At 45.2% G+C, this 21,823-nt stretch overlaps 1 protein-coding gene and 1 long non-coding RNA gene across 5 annotated transcripts in view; one reads left to right on the forward strand and one right to left on the reverse strand.

The window, feature by feature from the left end:
- Positions 1-12,579: 12,579 nt before the first annotated feature.
- On the reverse strand, positions 12,580-19,428 carry LOC141976151 (uncharacterized). The gene is made up of 3 exons (XR_012636080.1): positions 19,325-19,428; positions 14,244-14,338; positions 12,580-12,617 (listed from the first exon to the last, which is right to left on the reverse strand). It is a non-coding gene; the product is annotated as an uncharacterized LOC141976151 (long non-coding RNA).
- Positions 19,249-21,823, forward strand: part of ARFGAP3 (ARF GTPase activating protein 3) — an 80,772-nt gene continuing 78,197 nt past the window's right edge. For 2 of the 4 annotated variants that reach the window (XM_074936940.1, XM_074936954.1), the window contains exon 1: positions 20,696-20,821. In XM_074936940.1, the coding sequence (XP_074793041.1) occupies positions 20,711-20,821 (111 nt within the window). In that variant the 5' untranslated portion in view covers positions 20,696-20,710. Of the gene's footprint in view, positions 19,435-20,695; positions 20,822-21,823 lie in introns of those variants that run through there. The other 2 variants (XM_074936948.1, XM_074936955.1) reach the window with 2 other exon arrangements.

The following is a 21,823-nucleotide window of genomic DNA, read 5'->3' on the forward strand; positions in this document are numbered from 1 at the left end:
CTGGAGTACCTCCTGCACCTCAAGCAGCAAGGGTCTAGCCACATTCTCACTCAGAGTGCACCTGGCGGCCATCTCTGCCTTCCATCCAGGGTTCTTGGGAGGCTCAGTGTTTTCCCACCCAATGGTGGGACAGTTCCTTAAAGGGTTGGAGAGGGTGTTCCCGTACTCCCACCCACCAGTCCCTCCATGGAACCTTAACCTGGTCCTCTCTAAACTAATGGGACCCCCTTTCAAGCCCCTCACTTCCTGTTCCCTCCTGCACCTTTCCTGGAAGGTGGCATTTCTGGTTGCCATTACCTCGACCAGAAGGGTGTCCGAACTGAGGGCCCTCACCTCTGAGCCACCATATACAGTATTTCACAAGGACAAGGTGCAGCTCCAGCCGCACCCCAAGTTCCTCCCTAAGGTGATCTCCCAATTCCATTTGGGCCAAGACATTTGTCTGCCGGTGTTCTTTCCGAAACCCCATACGGACCCGAGTCACCGCAGCTTGCACACCCTGGATGTGCGTCGAGCGCTGGTGTTTTATTTGGAGTGCACCAAGCCCTTTCGCAAATCCGTGCAGCTGTTTGTGGCTGTAGCCGACAGGATGAAAGGCCTCCCAGTGTCAGTGCAGTGGATTTCATCTTGGATTACAAGCTGCATCCAGGTGTGCTATTAGCTCGCAGGTGTTCCGGCCCTGGCAGTCACTGCCCACTCGACCAGGGCGCAAGCGACTTCCACGGCAATCCTGGCACAGGTCCTGATCCAGGAGATCCGCAGAGCAGCCACCTGGTCCTGGGCGCACACCTTCAGGACCCACTACACTGTCAACCAGCAGACCAGAGAGGATGCGGTGGTTGGCAGAGCGGTCCTCCGAGCAGTTGTTCCATGACTCCTACCCTCCTCCAGAGGTAAGCTTGTGATTCACCTAATGTGGAATGGACGTGAACAAGCACTCGAAGAAGAAAAAACGGTTACTTACTTTCTCGTAATAGTTCTTTGAGATGTGGTGTTTACGTCCATTCCACCACTCACCCACCTACCCCTCTGTCGGAGTCGCCGGCAAGAAGGAACTGGCGGGGGTCGGGCTGGCGGGGGTATATATGCACGGCACAGTGACACCACTCGGAGGGCCCCGCCGGCCAGAAAAAGGGAAAAAGTTTTCGACGCTCGTGCATGCAGCACGCACACACCTAATGTGGAATGGACATGAACAACACATCTCTAAGAACAACAGTTACGAGAAAGTAAGTAACTGTTTTTTATGCAATATTAGAAGTGTTAACATAGTAAAACTACTTCTGTTGCTAAAGCCAGAAGCTGGACTAGTACCATATTGATATCTTTTCATCCTAACTAATTTCTTTTTTCATGACATTGGCATAGCAAAGTAAAATTAGTTTTACGACTACAGAAACTGTACAGTTATTAGGTCTTCTCTAATGCTAATGGGAAATCTCCCTGAGTCAACAGTGCATCTAATTTTACACTGAAATTCTTGTTACATGAATTTTAGGTTCCTTCAAAAACAAGCATTTGTATTAGCTACATAATACAATAAAATATTAGGGACAAAGCGGAGGAGAGGGGAAGAGGGGCTGAGAGGAGAGAGAACCTTCTACTATCAACAGCTCTGAGTCTGCTGCAGGTTGGACTCCTGGTAGTAGGGTTCCCTCTTCTCTGCTGGCTGCTGCTGTTTCCTGTTTAATTTTTTTTAGGGTGGTGAAGTTAATTTTCAGGCTATATGATCCTTTTCTTTAATCTTCCTGACTCACTTCTGAAATAGAGCTCTTGGCCAGGGGCGACGCCTTTTTCAAATTTTTCTTCTTTGGCAGGCCTAACAGCAGTCAATGTACGTTCATGTCAAAACAGAGGACTTGCTGAACGTATCTAAAATAATCATACCTAGTAATCAATCTAAGAGTCACAGATTCTGCCTCTGAGCTCAGCAATGGCAATGAAATGGCTAATGCATTTATTCAAGAGTTGCTAGAAGTTGTACTTTTTTTTTTTTTTTTTTAAGACTTCTCTCCTCTTTGGACTAGGGAGTAGACTCTCCTCTGGTTCCGGAACCTAAGTAAGCTTCTATGAGTCAGTTGCTATAGTAGAACAGGTCCTTAATGTGCTGACATCTGGCGGTTCACCTGCTAGTGTTGTGTATGCTTGCTCTTGCTAGGAATCAAGGCTCCTCTGAGCTTGATTGTCCTTGGTGAGATCAGAAGCTCCAAAGGGCCCAGAAATAATCTGGATTCTACTGAGGAAACAGGCTTGTTGTCTTCCCCTTGGTGGAGCCATGAGTTGCTAGTTATCCTGGCACTCATGTGCTTGACGTGCTTTTGCTGTTGCTTTTGTCTGCCTACTGTTGTCTCTAAGATGAATGGACAAATTTAGTGCTGTTGTCTAGCAACAAGCAGCAGAAAGTGAAGCCCACTACCTACCATGAGTTAGAGCAGCAATTCTCAAACTTCATTGCATCGTGACCCCCTTCTGACCACAAAAATTACTATATGACCCGGGGGTAGGGAAGAGGCGGAGCCTGAGCTCCACCGCCCTAGTCTGAAGCCCTTAGGGTTTGGCTTCAGTCCCATCCAGTGGGATTCAGCTTTGTCTTCAGCCTTGGGCCCCAGCATTTCTAACGCTGGTTTTAGCAACCCCATTAAAATGAGGTCATGACCCACTTGCAGTGCCGACCCACAGTTTGAAAACCGCTGAGTAAGAGGCAACAGTGCCACTGTAGCAAGTGAAGCCTTCTGGGTATTTAATACAAAGGTGGTGGTGGCAAACAGTGGCAAATACTGCTTTCTCTGAGCTTTCACATAAAGTGCCGGGGGGGTTTACAGCTTCCCATATTGGATAGGCTGGATGCTGTCACATAATATGGTATTTTTGGTGTCCTCCGATCTGCTTCTAGAGAACAGATGTCCCCACTGCAATAGGTACTGATTGGCAATCTTGTCGACAGCTCAGTAATGAGACCAAAAATTGAACGGATGTAGATAAATCCCATCATAGGGCAAGCGTGTAGTTAATTTTCTGTGTCTAGGGTTTGGTAGATAATCTGAAGCTTCCACTGCTATTTCCAATGCTGTGCTGCTTGTCCAAAGAGGATTTCCTTTTCTAAAACTGACAATCTAGCAGCATCCTTTACAAGCACTAAATTCACTCCGAATTTAAAAAAAAATTCATGTTGTGCTGAGGAAGCTGACCTTTCTTTTTCTTGTATAGCATCTACCAATGATAAAAGCAAGAATAGCCCAAGAGGTAATGTTCAATAAGAAGCAACAGGAAGAGTTCACAAAGATTGTTGCCGTTTAAAAATAACTCCATTTAAAAACTTTCACTGATAGCACTAAATTAAAACATTACTACCGTATTGTATACACAGCAATATCTCCTATTTGGAATGAACGCTGCCAACTCTCACACACTTATTTTTCTTGAAAAATTAATAAAATGAATTTCTTGCTAATTGTAACATTTTAGTTTAACTGATCTAAAAAATTATTGCAAATGCATTTTTCACTATGTATACTGGCTGGCTGCCTCTTGCATCTCACTCTGCTTGAAACTGAAATTACATTATCCTGCTAAATTGTCATCATTTTCAGGTATTGCAGTTTTTGCACTGCAAATCAAAACTTGGAGGGAAATGTTTAAATCCTTCTCTCCCGTATCAGCCCCCCAAAACAAACAAAAACCTTGACAGTTTTTAACATAAAATGTCATGAAAACTATTATTTTTTGAGAAATTCTACATTATGTACTATGCTATCTCTCTAAGGTTCTACCAGTCAATGACTTTTAGAGTGAAATTTGTTGAAACGATCTCTTTTTAAAAATTTTTATCCAAAAATATTAAAAGATGAAAAAATTTATGATGAATCTTTTTGTCTCTACAATACTACTGATAGAATTAAGATTTTCTTATCTTACTGCTCCTTGTGTTGTTGATATATCAGGTGGTCCAGTTCCTCAATTGGTTACGATCGCTCACTACTTATGTGGTATATTTTTACATAATCTCAAATGTAGAGAGAAACTGTATTTTGTGACTCTTCTTACCTGTGAGGTCATAAACATGATGGAAAACCACTCACATTAATTTCAGTCCTCGATGCTGTGGACTGTTGGATTTTTCAGTTGCAATTCATCAAATAAACCTGAAATTACATTGACAATGAAGTAGAAACCAGTGTATATTGTTAGCACACTTGACAATTTGCCATGTGAATTCTGATTCTACACTAAATTAGTGAAATTTTCAAAAGTATGTAAAATTCACAAAGCAGACAGTACTTGTACTTAAAAGTAATCATTACATCTATGCCATATAGGCATATCTCTTTACTTGCGTTACTATGCACGAGAGCAGGAGTCATTGCCCTCTTTCCTCCCTGCGGGTCAAGTATTCTTTATCCATAGAACAGCTGCAGCCCAGGTGCCAGTATAAGCTTCTGTAAGCTGTACTACAAGTCTGCTCCAACCTTGAACTGGAAGGGCTGCTCGTAGTGGTGAAAGGGGAATTCAGCCACTGTGCAAGTGTTCAGCACCTCTTGGGATAAAGCCCTCTGTTCCTGGCCTGACTCCTTGAGATTATCAGTAAGATTAACAATTGTGGTGAGTGTTGCTGCTGGAATGATGCAAATTTGAAATACTTTAATTCAAAGAGGTTACTGATAATTATACAGCACCACAAGAAAGCACGATGCTTTACTCACAAACTAGACATTACAAGTCCTGTCCCTGAGAAGCTTACAGTCTAATTTAGGCCCTGATCCTGTGAGCTGTTGTGTGTGACTAGTCCTCTCTGCCTATGCAGAGCCTCATTGACTTCAGTAGGGTTCTATCTGGGCATAAGGCTGCTTGTGTGGAACAGTTTTCAGACTCAGGGCCTTAAATTGTAACACTACAATGAATGGCAATAAACAGGGGAGTGGGGATGCAGGAGTGGAAGCGTGGTGTGCTTATTGTTATGTTTAAACCATGTTAGCTTCACTTCGGAGTTTTTGGATAACTAGATTAAAATGTCTAGTGTCCAGAATGAAGGCTGTGGTGATAAGTAATGGGAAGGGTAGGCTGGAAGACATCTTTGTCTTGCTTTAATTTGCCCCCCCGCCCCCGTTCCTTAGTTCAGTGATTCAGTTCCATCTCCATTCTTGAACTTCCCAGTGTTTGAATTGGCTGCCCTTGAGTCAACACCTCGTGTGTGCTACTGACTCAAGTAGCTTTATCTGGTAGGACGGATTTTTGCCATTTTTTTTTGTATCTCACTCTGTCTTTACATCCTTGTTTTCTGCTCTGTTCTGCTTCACACAGGTTTGTTAAACCCTCAAGTTTGTTTTAGCTAAAATAGACTCTGGACTAAATTCCTGGATATCTAATGGGGATGCACCAATCATAAGTCAGCACAGAATTTAGCACCAAATGTTTTAAATGAATTGCACTAAAATTCAGTAACGAATGCATTAAACTAGCATTTCTCAAATATGGCCACCAAGGACTTTTCTTGCAGCCCCCTGGGCAGTGATGGGGGGGGGGGGGGGCAAAGCAGTGGTCCCTCCCTGAGGGCCACCAGCAGGAGTTGGACCCTGTCCCCCTCTGGAGATACAAATGCTGGAGGAGGAGGCAGCTAGTGAGTTCCCCACCTTCCTGGGGATGTAGGCTTGGGCTCCAGCCTTGGGGTGGTGGGCAGCAGGCTCTGGCCACGGGGCTCCAACCCCTGGCTGCGGGGCTCAACCCCCATTGCCCCTGGCCTCTGCTGTCCTGTCATGCATTCCCCCCTCCATCCCCCACTTCCCGACCTCCCCATCCAAGGCTTAATTTTTCCCCGGTCTTGCCAGGACTGAGTAAGTCTGCTGCTGTGAAAAGTGATATTTGTATGTTTAATATCACTTTTCACAGCAGCAGATTTACTAGCTAGCAAGTCTTTTTAAAAAAGCAACCAAAAAAAGGGAAAGAAGCAACAACAAAAAAGACAAGAACCTGCAGAGCACCTTATTTGTGTTTCTATTCTGTTTAGGTCCTGTAAAGAAGAGCGACAACTGTACATTATTTTTATTATTGGGTCTGCAAAAAGATTCAATAAATTACAATGATTTGGACATGTGTATGTGCATATATATTTGTTTTTCCTAAAGTTAATTAAGTATTTTAGGAAAAAGTGTCAGCACAGCCACCAGCAAGAGTTGGTGGCCCCACTTTAAAGCCACCAAAAATTTTGTTGCGAGAATCCCTGCATTAAACTGTGTACAACATAAGTGCTGTAGTTTTCAGAAATGGTACATTATGAATCTGCTAATACTACCTTGGAACATAACTGACCCAATTCAATTCTTCAGGCAAAACTTCTATAGACTTCAGTGGAAAATGTGTATGAAGATGTCAGGATGGGGTTAATCTGTAACAGGTCTAGCAATACTGTCTGCTTGTACAGGTGCAGAAAGACTGGGTTAACAAAAATAATCATGTGCATGGACCAAGTTCTATTAGAGCTGGCTTAGTCAGTAACTACTGCTATGAAGGCTGCAAGAAAGATCATATTGATGTTTTGCTATGGATTATTTTATTCAGTCTGATGCGATGCTGAACATAAGGCTGCTCTTTGCTCATGGCTAAGGCATATGCATAATGTGCATTTATAGCTTTACTACACTGGTAACTAAGTCATTTGAATAATACATATTTTGCAATTATATGTTATAAATTATATTAATGATTAATTTATCTCATTCCCTGCACAATGCCCAAATAACTGGACTTTGCATTGGGAGTAGTGGCAGCCACCTCCTAACCCACTAGCATGCTGTAGTTAGCTGGAATAACAGCTGCAGGGGCGGTTACAAGATTGAACAGTGGCGATTTTGGGTCAGTGTATCCTCATCAAGGTGAACCCACCTGCCTTCCCTGCTCCAACCAAAATGGTCTCCTTCACACCTGTCTATTTAGGACCAATAGCGCACACTAAGCTAGATCTCTTTAACTGACATACCTCCAAAAGGGCAACACTTGTTATAACATATCAAGATGTGCATGTGTTAATTGGATGTATTTAGGGTGACCAGATGTCCTGATTTTATAGGACAGTCCTGATATTTGGGGCTTTGTCTTATATACGCACCTATTACCTCCCATCCCGATTTTTCACACTTGCTGTCTGGTCACCCTAGAAGTATTGCACATTATAGTGAGAAAAGAATGTTGTTCTGCATGTTATGTTTATGCATGTAACTACATTACCTGTATACTACATTTAATTCAATAAATCTTAGCATGTCAACCTTGAAATTTAATTAAAAAAAACCTGATTTATCCAAATATTTAAAAGTAGCTGAAACTTCAGAGCTGGTGCCTGGGTAGGTGACCTATGGCTAAACAGATCTTTATCAACTTTTCAAAAATAATCTCCAGGCTCAGAATCAATATCTCACTGCTGCTAGAGAAGAGGAAGGATGGTCCAGTGGTTAGGGCACTAGCCTCGGACTCTGGAGACCCAGGTACAATGCACTGCTCTGCCACAGACTTCATGTATGACCTTGAGGAAGCCACATAGGACCACATTTTGAGGCACCCTTAGTTTCTCTGGGGCTGATCTAAATCCCATTGCATGGGAGTTTCAATGAAAAATATGGGAAGACTTCCACTCATAAGACTTGTATTTGGCCCTCAGTACTTCAGTTCCTTATCTGTGAAATGGAGATAATAGAACTGCCTTACCTCACAGGGATGTTGTGAATATAAATAAATTAATAAATGCATTAAAGATTGTGAGGAGCTCAGATACTATGGTAATGGGGGGACAAAGAAGTACCTAGGATAGATGAGTTATATCTGAGGCTCATAAAATTGCTTCTAAAGAGCAAATTTTGCCATTGGAATGGATGAGATTGCACCAAATACTTTTGTTTTGTAACAAGTAGGATACTCCACAGCCTCCTCTCCATGAGCACAAATGCTGCCAGTACAGAGTTTATCCTACATACATCTGAACTATGATCAGAATTTCTGTTAGATGGGAAATTCTGATATTTTGACATTTGTTTCTGACCTAAACTGGGACAAAAAGTAGAAATATCAAAATTTTCAGGGAATGAAAAGTTCTAAAACATTTTGATTCAGAAATGATTAAACGTCTCATTTTGGCATTTTCTACTGAAATGAAACATTTAGATATTTTAACATACTTCAGTGTGTTGAATTGACCCAAAACTGACCAGTTCAACATTAAACTGCATCTCCTTATGGTGCTGCATTGTCTGATGGGAGTTGTAGTTTGGGTACTCGAATGCAGCACCTAGGTTGGTCAGAGGGAGACCACATTTCATAATGGAAAATGTAGTCTGGCCAGGAAGCCTATCTTTTAGGAAAGACTTGGGGCATGAGATGCCAATCAACAACTCCCCTGAGGCAATACAACACCATAGGAAAACAATACCTAGCTCTTCAATAGCACTTTTCATCCATAGATTTCAAAATGCTTTAAAAGGCAGTCAGTATCATTATCCCCATTGTACGGTTTAATGTTGAACTGACTTGAAACCAAACATTGTGAGTCAGTATAAAAAATCCAAAACATTTAGGTTACGATCGAACTAACCCAAAACTAAATACTTTGGTTTTCCCGATGGCAAATTTTGATTCTTCTTCCATTCAATCTCAGGTGCATGAGCACCCAGTGCACCAGATTTGGAGATTTTTCCCTTAGCGGTATCCATTGGAGCATGCACCTGCTCCTACACAATGGTATAAAGGGAGGAGTCTCCCCTGACCCCACTCATTTTCTTCTTACTGCCCATGTTTGGCAGTCGGAGCATGTTCGCTTGCTTCAGCAAGTTTTCCCTTTCAGTTAAATTGTTTTTCCTCTTGTATATAGTTTTGTACTTATTCAGAGTTAGCTTACTGTAAGTTTAATTCCTTAGTTGTTTTCAGTAGTTAGTGGAGTGTTGATTCCCACTTGTTCTAGGTGCCAAACCTGGTAATTGGGAATGCTTCTGTCTTTGAGCTTTCAGTTTTGCATATGATGCAGAAAATTTGTGCTGGTGAGTGACCCTCATTCTCTATGTCAAAAGTGCCTTGGTGAGGGTCATTTCTGGGACAGGTGTCAGATCTGTAGTGACTTTAGTCCCCAAACTAAAAGATAGGGAGATAAAGCTCCATCACCTTCTGATGGAAGCAGCCCTGTGTCCACCTCCAAAGCCTTCCTGTTCGGGGCAGGCCCTGAGCATTTCTGTTTTAGTCAGAGGTGCCCCTCCACACATTACTGAGTCTTGATGCTGCTCTGCTTCTCCAGTACTGAGGAAAAAACATTGGCAGGGTGCTTCAAAGGACTCCTCTCCCAAGAGATCAAGGATCCCAATACCATCAACCAGTAAACAGACTAGGAAGCAGCACAGAGTATCCTTAGAAAAGAGGCAGTTCAGTGCCAATGGCATCTCATGCAGGGTTCTCGACTCTGACACTGGTGCCTGGGCCATTGAGACTGATCACTGCAGTTGAACCGATGCATTCTGCCATACTGACCGCTTTGATGCAACAGCAGCAACATCAAGGGAAACTCTCGGTACCAGTGATGTCTGAGGCATATGCTGCAATGCAAGACCTCCTATGCTGCTTAGTTCTGGCCTCTCCAGCACTACAGGGGACATCTCACCTGGTACTGCAAACCCTCAGTCTGCATTAGACCTGCCTGCAGGTAGAAATCAGTTTCCAGTACTGTGGACAGTTTCAGACCCTCCTGCATCTCCTTGTCTGGTGCTGTTCAGAGGCAAGCCCAGTATGCTTCCCTTGCTACCATCATCTTCAGAGTCTTGGTAGCGTTCCTTGGCACTGAGGGGTACCATGCGCCCCTGATCAGTGACTTGGACTCATCTTTGGAATCCGAGATTAGGTCATATGTGCCTCAGTCCTGAGTGAGATAAGAAGCATTACTCTCCATCACCAAGGGGTTTTCGCTCTTGGTATCTGGCAGAGGTTCCATGTTGCTCAAGGGTCACAGATCCTTGATCTGGAAGAGGTTGAGGTCCAATGCCCTAAAAGTGGCCAATTTGCAGCCCATGAGGTTTTCCTCCCACCATCAGATCTTCCCTATACCTTCCTCCCTCCAGATCCCCAAGTAGATGCTAGGAAAGTTTGCATGAAGAAGCTTGTGAGTTGGGTACTGAGCAGGAGCAAACTGCTTCAGCAGAACCTCCCTTGGAGTTATAGGAAGCTCCACCTCAACCTCCTCTCCGTTTCTCATCTTCATCACCCATAAGTAGGGCCCTACCAAATTCACAGTCCATTTTGGTTAATTTCACGGCCAGGAGGTTTTAAAATGAGTCAGTTTCACATTTTCAGATGCATACATCTGAAATGTCACAATGTTGTAATTTTGGGGGTACTGAACCAAAGGCGGTCAGGGTGGGAGGGTTGCAAGGCCTTTGTAGGAGGGTTGTGGGAATGCCATCCTTACTTCTGCCCTGCTCCTGGCAGTGGTGCTTCCTTCATAGCTGGGCAGCCAGAGAGGAAGGCTGCTGGCCAGGCATTCAGCTCTAAACCCAGTGCCACCGCCAGCAGCAGCGCAGAAGTGAGGGTCGCAGGGCATGGGGGGTGGGTTACCATATGTCTGGTTTCCTAGCAGCCTCCTGGCATGAAGGGCTAACGGCTGGAGCCGCAGCCTCCCGGCATTGGACGGTGATGGCTGGAGCTACCGGAGGTTCCCAGAGGTGGGTCTCACCTGCCCTGGGTGCAGTCCCTGCAGGGGAAGAAGTTTTGTCTCTTCCCCATCCCTGGCCAGGATTAGCAGCTGGAGCCCTGCGGTGGGTAGGAGCCTCCAGCTAGCTGCCAGATTTTATGGGGGAGATAAGATTTCAGCATCCATGATGCGTTTTTCACAGCTGTGAATTTGCTAAGGCCCTACCCATAAGATTGTGATGATTGGAGTGTCCTCACTTCTACAGAATGATTACAGGGCCTATCAGAACCTGTTGAAGAGAGTTGCTTCCTCCCTGGACATACAGGTGGAGGTAGTTCAGGAGAGCTCACATAGATTGGTGGATATTTATCATCAGGGCCCTCCTGAGTAGCTCTCTCCATAAATGAAGACATTCTGGAACCCACAAGGGTTTTGTGGCAAACAACTTTTCTGCCACCAACAGCCAAAAGGACTGAGTGGAGGTACCATGTCTCCTCATGGGATTTGAGCATTTTTACAGCATGCTTCTACCTCAAAGTTGAAAAATTGGACTACAATTTCATATCCTGAACCAACAAGCCTTGCTGGGTAGATATGATTTCTCCCTCTGGGACCATGTTAAGTTGGTGGACAAGTTACCAGAGGATGACAGGCAAGACTTTCAGCCAGTAGTGGAAGAGGGAAAGCTGGTAGCTAGGATGTCTCTCCAGGCTTCATTGGATGGGGCAGATTCTGCAGCCAGGACCATGACATCTGCGATCTCAACTCACAGATATTCATAGCTTCCATCGCTGGGTCTGCCAGAGGAGGTCCAACAGACTATCAGGATCTCCCATTTGAGGGATCAACCTTCTTTTCCTAGCAGATTGATCAGCTTCACAGTCTCAAGGACTCCAGGGCTACATTGAAGTCTTTAAGGATTTATACTCTGCTCCCTAAAAAGATGCAATTCCGTCTTCAATCATTCCACCATTATGATTCCTTTATGCCTAGGAATCCTGATCAATCTAGAAGGAAGGGGAAGTGTCACAGGAGGAAATTACGACCTCCTTACTTTTGGTCTTTAGCAAGCTCATCTAGATAGCCTGGAAATTCTAAGCAGTCTTTTTGACAGCCTTGCAAAGGATAGCTTACCAGTTTGCCTTATGCCAGCTTCTCCTATCCCTGATTTTTCCAACAAGTTATCCTACTTTCTACCTGCTTGGACCCATATTCACACAGATCAGTGGGTCCTAAGCATTGTGGAGTAGCGATATACCCTTAGTTTTTCTATCCCTCCTTTCTACCACCCTTCCCCATCCTTTTCAGGGACCACTCTGACAAGGAGTTTGTCCTTTGGGAGATGCAGCCTCTTGTCCTGTTGGGAGCTATTGAGGAGGTCCCTCCTTTACCCATAGGAAAAGGGTTCTATGCACACTACTCCCTATTCCAAAGGCAAAAGGAGGTCTCAACCCCATATTAGGCTCATGAGAGCTAAACAAATAGATAAAGAAAATAACATTTTCTATGGTCATCCTGACCAAATTGCCTCCCTAGTTCCTGGTGACTGATATGCTGTCCTTGACTTAAAGGACATTTATTTTCATATTTCAGAGTAGCAGCTGTGTTAATCTGTATCCGCAAAAAGGAGTACTTGTGGCACCTTAGAGACTAACAAATGTATTTGAGCATAAGCTTTTGTGAGCTACAGCTATCTGTCAAAGCCACAGGGGATTCCTCAGATTTACAGTCAGTGAATCCCATTATCAGTTTACAGTTCTGCCCTTTGGCCTATCCATGCATTATTTACAAAATTCATGACAGTGGTGACTATGTTCCTAAAGAGATTAGGAGTATGTGTTTCCATACCTGGAAGACTGTTTGTTTGGTGAAGGGTCGGTCCAGGTAGAATTCAATGTGGCCAAGATCCAGTCCCTCTTCAGAGTTTTGGGGCTGCTGATCAATAAGGACAAGTCAGTCTTCTCCCCTGTTCAGAGGATAGAGATTATAGGGACAGTCTTGGATTCCACAGTAGGCTGGGCTTTCCTCCCACAAACCAGATTCTGAACTGTTAGCTATTTCATTAGATCTGAAGGCTCATCCAACCATAACCATAAGGAACTGCCTCAGACTTGTGGGGTACATGGCCTCATGTACATATGTTTGGCATGTCATGCTTTGTCTCAGGAAGTTGCAGAGCTGAGTGAGCTCAGTTTACCTCCTGATTCCTCATCAACCTGACATGCTAGTTTGAGTGCCCACAGGAGTAGCCTCCTTGGACTTGTGGATGGACGCAGCCAATGTACATGTGGGAGTTACCTTTGTCACCCCCACAACCCACGTTGATTCTGGTTACAGATGCTTCTTCTAGAGGTTAGAGAGCCTACCTGGGGGTTCTACAGACTCAAGGTCTCTGGTCTCTCCATATAAATGTGAGGCAGTTAAGAGCCATTCATCTAACCTGCCAGGCTTTCCTCCCCCACATCAAGTGAAATAATTTACTTTTTTTATGGACAACATAGCAGAAATGTTCATAGAATCATAGAAATGTCTTCCTGCAAAGGATCTCGAGAAGTCATTGAGTCCAACCTCTTGCGCTGTGATATGACCAAGAAACCTACCCCATCCCTGACGGGTGTTTCTCCAACCTATTCTTAAAAACCTCAAATGATGGGGATTCCACACCATCCCTTTGAAGCCTATTCCAGAGCTTACCTACCCTTGTAGTTAGAAAGTTTTTCTTAATATTTAACCTAAATCATCCTTGCTGCAGAATAAGCTCATTACTTCTGCATGTCCATGGAAGGTATGACAAGAACAACTGATCACTGCCCTCTGTATAACAGCCCTTAACTCTGGGGGGACCTGATAACAGTCTTCATCTGTTATCTTTTCTAAATTCTAAACATGTCCAGTTTATTTAACCTTTCTTCACAGGTCAAGTTTTTTAAGCTTTAATTTTTTTTTGCTCTCCTCTGGACTCTCTCCAATTTGTCCATCTTTCCTAAGTGTGGTACCCAGAATTGGACATAGTACTTCAGCTGAGGCATCACAAGTGCCAAGTAATGGGAGTTACCTCCTGTGTCTTACATACAATACTCCTGTTAATACACCCCAGAATAATATTAACCTTTTTTGCAGCTGTATAACAGAAATTAACTCATTTACTAAATCTGTGATCCATTATAATCCTAGATCTTTTTCAGCAGTATAACCATCTAGCCAGTTATTCCCATTTTGTAGTTGTGCATTGATTTTTTTTCTTCCTAAGTGAAGTACTTTGCACTACTTTATTGAATTTCACCTTGCTGAATTCAGACCAATTCTTTAATTTGTCAACATCACTTTTAATTCTAATCCTGTCCTCCAAAGTTCTTGCAACCCCTCAAAGCTTGGTGTCATCTGCACATTTTATAAGCATATTGTCCACTCCATTATCCAAGTCATTAGTGCAAACATTAAATAGTAGTGGCCCCAGACTGACCCCCATGGATCCCCAATAGATATGTTCTCCTACTTTGACAGTGACTCTTTAACTACTCTTTGAGTATGGTCTTTCAACCAGTTACCTCATAGTAACTTCAGGTAGACCGCATTTCCCTAGCTTGCTTACCAGAATGTCATGTGGGACTGTGTCAAAAGGCAGATGTGAAGAAAAGCTCTGGTGTGTAGCTCAAAGTCGTCTCTCTTCCATCAACAGAAGTTGATCTAATAAAAGATATTTACTTTACCCATCTTGTTTTACTAAAATCCCCCAGCCACTAAGCCAGTAATCCTGTCAAGGAAATAAATTAGGTTGGTTTGGCATAATTTGTTTTTGACAAATCCACATTGGCTATTCCTTATAACCATATTATCTTCCAGGTGCTTACAAAATAATTGTTTAATAATTTGTTCCTGTATCTTTCCAAGTATCGAAGTTAGGCTGACTGGTCTGTAATTCCCCAGGTCTTTGTGCCCCTTTTTAAAGACAGGCACTATGTTTGCCCTTCTCCAGTCTTCTGGGACCTCCCTCATCCTTCAGGAGTTATCAAAGATACAGTAATTGCTAGTGGTTCTGAAATTGCTTCAGCTAATTCTTAAGTAGCTACTGGTGAATTTCATTGGGCCCTGCCAACTTGAATATATCTAATTTACCTAAATATTCTTTAACCTGTTCTTTCCCTATTTTGGCTTGTATTACTTCCCCTTTCTTCATATTATTTGTGTGAACATCTGGTTACCATTAACCTTTTTAGTGAAGACTAATGCAAAATAGGCATTTAAAACCTCAGCTTTCTTGATGTCATCAATTATTAGTTCTCCTTCCCCACTAAGTAGAGGAACTATGTTTTCCTTCATCTTTCTCTTGCTCCTAATGTATTTAAAGAACCTCTTCGGGTTATTGTTCTTTATGTCCTCTGCTAGGTGTAACTTATGTTCTACATCAACAGACAGGGGAGGGGCCTGATCGGATTGTCTCTGCCAAGAGGCGATACAGCTTTGTGAGTTTTGTATCACCGATGCGATTCACTTCAAAGCGTCCCACCTTCCAGGTGATCAGAACAGTCTGGCAGACCACTTGAGCAGAACTTTCACCAGACCATGAAAAAATGGGGGTTGCCATACCAACTCTCATGCTGGGTTGGTATGGCAACCCCTATTTTTTCATGCTCTGTGTGTATCTATATAGATATCTGTATTTTCCACTGCATGCATCTGATGAAGTGGGCTTTAGCCCACGAAAGCTTATACTCAAATTTCAAATCTGTTATAGGATGTTCTAGGATTTGAAAGTGACTATACTTGAACAAAAAAACTTCAGAAACACTTCAAAGAGAAACAGCAGAACTAAAATTCATTTGCAAATTTAACACCATTAATTTGGGCTTGAAGTGGGACTGGGAGTGGCTGGCTCATTACAGAAGCAGCTTTGCCTCTCCTAGAATTGACACCACCTCATCTATTGTTGGGAGGGGTCTACATCCACCCTGATCGAATTGGCCCTGTCAGCACTGGTTCTCCACTTGTGAGGTAACTCCCTTCTCTTCATGTGTCAGTATATTTATGTCTACATCTGTAACTTTCACTCCATGCATCTGAAGAACTGAGGTTTTTACCCACAAAAGCTTATGCTCAAATAAATCTGTTAGTCTTTAAGATGCCACCGGACTCCTTGTTGTTTTTGTGGATACAGACTAACATGGCTACCCCCTGATACTTGAGTCCTGTACTGGACTGACTGTGTACTAAGGTTACCTGGTATAGCTCTGAAGGAATGCTTTTGCAGGCTGGGCTGATGAACAAACTTCTTCAACTGTCAAACCTACCCAGTCATTGATTTGAGGCAGGAGACTCCCTCTTGTGGGATTTATTTAAAATTTCTTCCTGTTGAAATATAGCCTTTTCTTCTCTGAATTGTAAAGAACCATTTCAGAGGCTTCTAATTGAAGCCCCTGTGTTGAGATCCCTGTCCTGTCCTGGAAGCTCTCAGGTCCATCACATGTACGCCTGCATCACAGGTGCTTCACTTGCTAATGCTCCAGCATCTGGACAGCTCAAAAATAGCATTCTTCACTGCCTCAGGCCACCTCCTTCCTTCCAGACAACTCTAGCCACCCACCTCCACCTGCCTCTAGGGTACCAGATGTCCTGATTTCATAGGGACAGTCCTGATTTTACAGTCTTTTTCTTATATAGGCTCCTATTACCCCCCCACCCACTGTCCCTATTTTTCACATTTGCTGTCTGGTCACCCTACCTGTCTCCGATACAGCCCTGGTACTATCCCCTTTCTGAGCAGCATCAGATTTTCACACTGTCCCCTGCTGGTTGGGACCTTTTCAACTGAGTGGCATTGGCACCCTTACAGGATTGTCTGGCTATGTGGACTCTCTCCTCAGGCCCTATGCTACCAGCACTCCCAGCTATCTTCGAAACACCTCTGACTTCCTGAGGAAACTACAATCCATCAGTGATCTTCCAGGAAACACCATCCTGGCCACTATGGATGTAGAAGCTCTCTACACCAACATTCCACACAAAGATGAATTACAAGCTGTCAGGAACAGTATCCCCAATAATGTCACGGCAAACCTGGTGGCTGACCTTTGTGACTTTGTCCTCACCCATAACTATTTCACATTTGGGGACAATGTATACCTTCAAATCAGCGGCACTGCTATGGGTACCCACATGGCCCCACAGTATGCCAACATTTTTATGGCTGACTTAGAACAACGCTTCCTCAGCTCTCGTCCCCTAATGCCCCTACTCTACTTGCGCTACATTGATGACATCTTCATCATCTGGACCCATGGAAAAGAAGCCCTTGAGGAATTCCACCCTGATTTCAACAATTTCCATCCCACCATCAACCTCAGCCTAGACCAGTTCACACAAAAGATCCATTTCCTGGACACTACTGTGCTAATAAGCGATGGTCACATAAACACCACCCAATACCAGAAACCTACTGACTGCTATGCCTACCTCCATGCCTCCAGCTTTCATCCAGATCACACCACACAATCCATTGTCTACAGCCAAGCTCTGATACAACTGCATTTGCTCCAACCCCTCAGACAGAGACAAACACCTACAAGATCTCTATCAAGCGTTCTTAAAACTACACTACCCACCTGCTGAAGTGAAGAAACAGATTGACAGAGCCAGAAGAGGACCCAGAAGTCACCTACTACAGGACAGGCTCAACAAAGAAAATAACAACGCCACTAGCCATCACCTTCAGCCCCCAACTAAAACCTCTCCAGTGCATCATCGAAGACCTACAACCTATCCTGAAAAATGATCCCTCACTCTCACAGATCTTGGGAAACAGGCCAGTCCTTGCTTACAGACAGCCCCCCAAACCTGAAGCAAATAGTCTCCAGCAACCACACACCACACAACAAAAACACTAACTCAGGAGCCTATCCTTGCAACAAAGCCCGATGCCCACTCTGTCCACATATTTATTCAACTGACACCATCATAGGACCTAATCACATGAGCCACGCCATCAGGGGCTCATTCACCTGCACATTTACCAATGTAATATATGCCATTATGTGCTAGCAATGCCCTCTGCCATGTACACTGGCCAAACCAGACAGTCTCTACGCAAAAGAATAAATGGACACAAATCTGACCTCAGGAATCCTTAACATTCAAAAACCGGTAGGAGAACACTTCAACCTCTCTGGCCACTCAGTAAAAGACTTAAGGGTGGCAATTCTGCAACAGAAAAGCTTCAAAAATAGACTCCACGGAGAAACTGCGGCGCTTGAATTAATATGCAAACTAGATACCATTAACTTGGGTTTGAATAGAGACTGGGAGTGGCTGGGTCATTATACAAATTGAATCTATTTCCCTATGTTAAGTATCCTCACACCTTCTTGTCAACTGTCTAAATGGGCCATCTTTATTATCACTACTAAAGTTTTTTTTCCTCCTGCTGATAATAGCTCATCTTAACTAATTAGCCTCTTACAGTTTGTATGGCAAATTCCACCTTCTCTGTATGTGTATGTATTTCTTCTTACTATATGTTCCATTCAATGCATCCGACGAAGTGAGCTGTAGCTCACGAAAACTTATGGTGTAATAAATTTGTTAGTCTCTAAGGGGCCGTAAGTACTCCTGATTTTTTTGCGGATGTAGACTAACACGGCTGCTATTCTGAAACCATACATAATCAGGTTTGGCAGAAGTCAATTTTTAAAATAATTTGATCCATTTAAATTTTCATAGTGGGGTGAAATTATGGGGTGGGGGAATCACCATTATGTAAAATATACAAAGTAACTATCCCTCAATCAAATCCTAGTATCGGCTCCGCCCGCCTTTTTTCTTTGCCTCTCTGTAAATTCTGAGGATGGGGGATGAGAATATTTTTCCCTGGGGCGGTGGGTGTGTAGGATGACACGGACGTTAACTGCCAGCTCTCGAGCCCTTCTACGGGGCCGCGTGCGCAGGGTTAAAGCCGCTGCTGGGAGCGGGCTGCAGGGGAGTCAGGAAGGCTTTGCGGAGCGCGAGGGTCTCTTCGCAGTGGCCCGGGAACGCGGAGGTGGGGCGGGATAGATGCTGGAGACGGGGAGACGGAAGCAGCCTGAGACGAAGAGACTTGCCCCCTCCCCCCACACTCAGCGGTTGCGGGGTGGGCGCCTGACACCTCGGGTCTCCAGCTCCGAGCGCTGCTATGGCTGGTTCGGGGGGCGGCGGCTACCACGAGCACAAAGCGAAGGCGAGCGGGGCGCGATAGCGCTGCGTGGGCGCGGGGGGCAGCGGACATTAACGGCTGCCAAGCCCCCAGGACGCACGACGGCCAGTCGGGACGCGGCGCGGCGGCTCCGGCTGAGGCCTCCCCCAGGAAGCGCCCCAGGTTTGGGGGGCGGGGGTGGGGTTTCCATCTCCCTCTGCCCCATCGTCTCGTGATGTAGCCCGAAGCCCCCTTGCTTCGCCTTCGCTCGGCCGCAGGGTAAAGTGGCGGTTAGCGGGCGCTTGAGACGGGGGCGAGGCGCGCGCGAGCAACTCCCGCCCCCGGCCGAAGAGGAACGTGCACGGCGGCTTTCCGCGCAGCGCCCCGCCCCCTTGCTCTCGCGCGCTCAGGCCCCGCCCCTCGCGGGCCGGCCCGCTCAGCGCCCGCCCCATCCGTCTGTGCTGCGTGCGTGGGGTGTGAGTGCGGGCGGCCGGCTCCTTCGCTCTCCTGACCTGCCACCGCCGCAGAGAGCGGCCCGCCGCGCGGCCCGGCCATGTGCGAGCCCCGCAAGCAGGACATTGTCGCCATCTTCAAGCGGCTCCGCGCCGTCCCCACCAACAAGGTAACGGGGCCGCGGTTGGGCGGGAGCCGGCGCTGAGGGGCGGAGGGAGCTGAACTTTGTTAGTGACACGTCGCACTGTTGGGAGCGGGAGGGGGCGGTGCCAGCGGATACCTTCTTCCCCCCCGCCCCCCGCTGTGACTGGCCAGTGGGATCATGGGGGGGCCCCTCTGGCACCGACCCACCATTGCTTCCCCCTACCTGCTGTGGGCAGCCCTTGCAAGACCCGTGCTCAGGGGGCGGGGGGTCTGTCATAACGGAGGAACAGCCTTTTGTTAGCCCGGCGGGGGCGGAGGGATGGTTGCTCTCTACAGGGGAAACACAAGGGAGGGCGAGGGGCTGTATAAGCTAAAGGATGATGTTGGCATAAGAACAAATGAGTGTAAACTAGCCCTGAACAAACTCAGGTTGGACGTTAGAAAAAGGTTTCTAACCAGCGGGGGCGTGAGGTTCTGGAACAGCCTCCCAAAGGGAGTAGTGGGGGAGGCGGAGGCGGGGGGGGGGGGGGACCATTTGATTAGTTTTAAGTGGGAGCCGGGCAATAATAAATTGGATTGTGTGGTGGGGGGCAGGGTTCACTTCCGGTTTATGTCTTATGTTCCTAAAGCTCATACTTCAGGGTTTCAGTCAGCCTCTGGCTGGTGTCAAAAAGGGATGTCGCTGGCCTCCCCCAATTTAATGTGTGTGTCTGTTCAGTAGAACCTCCGAGTTACCAACACTTCAGGAATTGAGGTTGTTCCTAACTCTGAAATGTTTGTAACTCTGAATAAAAGGTTGTGATTGTTCTTTCAAAAGTTTACAACTGAATATTGACTTAATACAGCTTTGAAACTTTACTATACAGAAGAAAAATGTTGCTTTTAACCATCTTAATTTAAATTAAACAAGCACAGAAACAGTTTCCTTACCTTGTCAAATCTATTTTTTTAAATGTTCCCTTTACTTTTTTTTAATAGTTTGTTTAAAACTATGTTTTTGCTTTATTTTTGGTCTCTGCTGCTGCCTGATTGTGTACTTCCAATTCCAAATGAGGTGTGTGGCTGACTGGTCAGTTCATAACTCTGGCTCATAACTCTGAAGTTCTACTGTGTGTGTGTGTGTGTGTTTTTAATCTCCTTCCTCTGGAGGATGGGGATGGCCACGGCTGCAGACGGGACATTAGACTGGGAGGATCAGAGCTCTGAGGTGGCACCGAACATGCTCTATCTCTTTCTCTCCCCCCTCAGGTTCTTGGCTGGCTGGTTCTTACTCACATGCTGAAAGTCTAAGTGATTACCACATGTGGGGTCCGGAAGGAATTTTCCCCCAGCCTAGCTTGGCAGTTGACCTTGGAGTTTTTTTTTCCTTCCTCTGCAGCATAGGGTGCAGGTCACCTGCCAGGATTTTCTGGGTATGTCTCAATCATTTCCCTGTTATTGCAGGGCTGTCTGGCACTGGTGCACCTAGGTCCCTCCTAATCTCTCCCTGTGGCACCTAATAATCTAGTCTACTGTGGGCTGTAATACTTTGGTCTAATTTTGGTTGTATTTAGTACCCAGACACTGGGTGGTATTGGTGGTCTGTCATGTACAAGAGTTCAGACTAGATGACCTGGTGGTCCCTTTTGGCCTTAAAAGCTAGGACTTGATAGTTTGACTGAGTTCAGCTTATGTCCAGAAGAAACCCATCTCATTCCGCCTGTAAATTGTTGTTGTTATTAATTATTATTATTATTGCTAGGTCTGTGACACCCTCCTCTCCCCCATGCACAAACCTCCCCTGAGTTGACTCACCCCCAGCAGGGCTCTTGTCAAAGCCTCCCCCTGCTTCACTGCCCCTACTCCACCCTCCTGCCCCCCAATATGAGGAGACTTAGGATCTAGCCCACATCCTTTCCCTCCATCTCTCCTTCTGGGAAGGGGCAGGCAATGCAGGCTCCATCATTATGTTTTCAACCCAATTTACCACCAAGGAGTGTTGCCTCTCCTAGGGAGGGAAACCAGCATGCAGCCTGGGAGAGGTGAGTATGGGGAGCAGGGTGCTATAACCTCTTGCACCCCAACCTTCCCCTGCTTCCAAACAGCTGTTACTTTATGGATAGAGCTTCCCATGTTCAGGACAAACACAAATGAAACCTCTCAATCCCTGTGTGAGGTGGGTAAGTAGCATCATCCCTATTTTACAGGTGGGGAATGGAAGCAAAGAAAGTTTCAAAACAGAAGCTATGGTTAGACTGCAGTGGATTTAACATCTGGTCTCTTTCCTGAAACTACTTGAAATTAATAAGTGGCATCATTCTTTTTGTAGTCCATAAATTGTGCTGTTGTCTTATTGCAAATTACTTGGACCATTGTCCGATCGGCACTTTGTTTCCTCAGTGTTCTGAAGCATTGTTTCATTTTGTTGATGCCTT

The sequence above is a fragment of the Natator depressus genome, chromosome 1 (genome assembly GCF_965152275.1).
Source record: "Natator depressus isolate rNatDep1 chromosome 1, rNatDep2.hap1, whole genome shotgun sequence".
Classification (NCBI taxonomy): Eukaryota; Metazoa; Chordata; order Testudines; family Cheloniidae; genus Natator; species Natator depressus.